This window comes from Perognathus longimembris, chromosome 21 (genome assembly GCF_023159225.1).
Source record: "Perognathus longimembris pacificus isolate PPM17 chromosome 21, ASM2315922v1, whole genome shotgun sequence".
In the NCBI taxonomy this organism is placed as follows: domain Eukaryota; kingdom Metazoa; phylum Chordata; class Mammalia; order Rodentia; family Heteromyidae; genus Perognathus; species Perognathus longimembris.
This window is the reverse complement of record NC_063181.1, coordinates 27813741-27816779: the sequence shown is the minus strand read 5'-3', so window position 1 is coordinate 27816779 and position 3039 is coordinate 27813741. Positions and strand designations below refer to the sequence as shown.

General features: G+C 44.1%; 1 protein-coding gene across 1 annotated transcript; it reads left to right on the top strand.

Moving 5' to 3' along the window:
- The first annotated feature begins 789 nt into the window (after positions 1 to 789).
- Positions 790 to 2318, top strand: LOC125339289 (thioredoxin-related transmembrane protein 2-like). The gene is given in 2 exon segments (XM_048330388.1): positions 790 to 1372; positions 1375 to 2318. Coding segments are annotated over 2 exon segments (888 nt in total). The 3' UTR covers positions 1680 to 2318.
- The last annotated feature ends 721 nt before the right edge of the window (positions 2319 to 3039 follow it).

Below are 3039 nucleotides of genomic sequence, written 5' to 3'. Positions count from 1 at the left end.
GTTATTAACTCCTTACTCACTAATAGGTGCTATTGGGTGCATTTATTACTCCCAATTGTTCTCAATACCATCTATTAGCGAGTGCTTTTAATTTGGTACATGGTTAGTGGTCATACAGCTAGTAAATAGCAGGGCTTAAATTTGAACTCAGAATCCAGATTCTTAATGAATTTTTCATACAGCTCCATGATCATGATCATGATAAGACAGGGATCTTAATTATAGCACTGTTGACATTCTGAGCTAGATAATTCTCCATTGTATAGGTAGCTATTCTGTAGATCTGTATAGAGCTAGTCTATATATTGTTGGACCTCTGGTTTCTGGCTACTTGATCTCAGCAGCATAAACTAAAAACATCTTTAGATATTACCACATGTCCCTGGGGGGACTGAAGACATAGTCAGAAGCTGTAGATGGACAGAAATATAATGAGTTATGGATTTCAGCTTAGCTGAAGAAGAGTGTCTAAGATAAATTTGGAGTCAGTGAAGCAGTCAGAATATATGAAATATTAAAGTACTTGTCATAGACCACTTGTTCCTTGGGAATTAAGAACAAAATTATCTGTGCAGAAGGTAGCACACAGGGCAGGCTTCATTGAGAAGGTCAGTGTGTAGAATCAGAAAATGAAAAGACAAAGCAAAGACAAACCAGCATGGAGAAAGCATGAGATGAATTGGACATGGTGAAGTCCAGCTGAACTGCAGTGGGTGCTATGAATTGGAGGGAATAAGATTCACAACTGCAGAGTCGCCAGACTGCGGCTGGGCCGCCAGGGCCTAGAAGATGGCAATTCTGGCGCCTCTCATTGCTCTGATCTATTCCGTGCCGCGGCTTTCACAATGGCTGGCCCGCCCTTACTGCCTTCTGTCTGCCCTGCTCTCTGCTGCCTTCCTGCTCGTGAGGAAACAACCGCCACTGTGCAACGGTCTCCCTACCCAGCGCGAAGATGGCAGCCCGTGTGACTTTGACTGGAGAGAAGTAGAGATCCTGATGTTTCTCAGTGCCATCGTGATGATGAAGAGTCGAGGGTCAATCACTGGAGAGCAACATGTAGGCAACATCTTCATATTTAGTAAAGTGGCAAATGCAATTCTTTTCTTCCGCCTGGATATTCGAATGGGACTTCTTTACATCACACTCTGCATAGTGTTTCTGATGACCTGCAAACCTCCTCTGTATATGGGCCCTGAGTATATCAAATACTTCAGTGATAAAACCACAGATGAAGAACTGGAGCGGGACAAGAACGTCACTTGGATTGTGGAGTTCTTTGCCAATTGGTCTAATGATTGCCAGTCATTTGCTCCCATCTACACAGACCTCTCCCTCAAGTATAACTGCACTGGACTAAATTTTGGGAAAGTGGATGTGGATGCTACACTGATGTTAGAACGCGGTACAAAGTGAGCACATCACCTCTCACCAAACAACTCCCCACCCGGATCCTGTTCCAAGGTGGCAAGGAGGTAATGCGGCCACAGATTGACAAGAAAGGACGAGCTGTCTCTTGGACCTTCTCTGAGGAGAATGTGATTGGTGAATTTAACCTGAATGAGCTCTACCATCGAGCCAAGAAGTTATCCAAGAGTGGAGATCAGATCCTGGAGGAGGAGTCGTCTGTGGCCTCCACTCCTACCACAGTGCCACGTAGAGAAAGCAAGAAGGACAAGTAGGATCTTTCAATGGCTTTGCATCCTCTCCCATCAATTCTGGCACCTTGGAGGCCGAACTCCTGCAGTACCACAAATCTGGCCTAAGGCTGTGGCCTTTTCTTTGTTTCTCTTCTTTGGCTGTGCTTGGGTAGGGCAGGGGCTGTTTCTGATTTTAATGCGGCTTATGGGGGAACTTGTTAAGGACCCTTTTGGAAGGCATTCCCGGCTGGGCCAAGGCCTTGAGATCTCATGGTGGAGAAGGAAGGAACCGAGGGAACCTCCGCGTTAGGTCAGTGGGTAAAAGCTATCCACCACTCAGGATATCTTCAGTCTGTGGTTTCATTGTTTCTCCTTGTGGACCTGTTCACCTTAGACTAGACTAAACCCTAATGCTAGGTGGCCAGAATATAGAACACTAAGAATGCTTCCTCAAGAATGCTTCCTCGAGCAACCTTGCTTCCCTTAGGCCTTTGTGGCTTCATCTGCGGCATTAAAAATATTTAAGACTAAATTTGTCAGTAATCCCAAGAAGAAACCTTTAACCACAGAGTTTTCATCTTTGAGAATAGTATTGATCAAGCCCCCGCCCCCCTTAGGAGGGGATTCAGAGGAAGGGTTTTGCATAATAAAGAGAGTGGGATTGTCAAAAAAAAAAAAAAAGGTTCACAACTGCAAGAAGATTGCACAGAACCGTTACATGTTTGTGACCAAAAACATGAAACAACACAGTCATGCTTCAGGAACACTTATGAGCAGAGAGGAAATGAAAGGTTTGAGGATTTGTGTAGCATTAAGAAAATTCTGCAATCATCTATGTACAGGGAATGAAATAGAGTCCAAGATGTTGACTATGAAATGGGAAGGAAGGCTGACTAGTGAAGTGATTTCCACAGAAAATTCTGATTTATTATTGAACTAAAAATGTTCATGGTTTAGTAGTTATGGAAAATGACAAATGTGGTGGGTGGTTCCTAACAAGGTTCCCCAAGAGTCCTTTCTCCTAAGAGTCATAGATTGAAGTGATTATAGACTAGCCATAGTGGATCTTCCCCTGTCCCCCCTCCCCCCACACTTGGTTTTTGTTTTGTTTTGTTTGTTTTTGATACAGGACCTTGCTGTATAGCTTCTACTGCCCTGAAATTTTCTATGTAGCAAGTTTGGCCTGTAACTCAGGATCCTGCCTCAGTCTCACCGTCACACCACATCAATCGTGGCTTATATCTACTAAGTTCAATAAGGCCAAAGCAATATGATACCATTTCTGAGATTACTCAGTTTGGGGGTTACTTTCCATAATCAGTTAGCCTCACTCCTTTTAGGCCTATGGCAAAGCAGGAGACCATGGGAAATCCTGCAGCAGGCCAACAGAGCTGCACAGGGG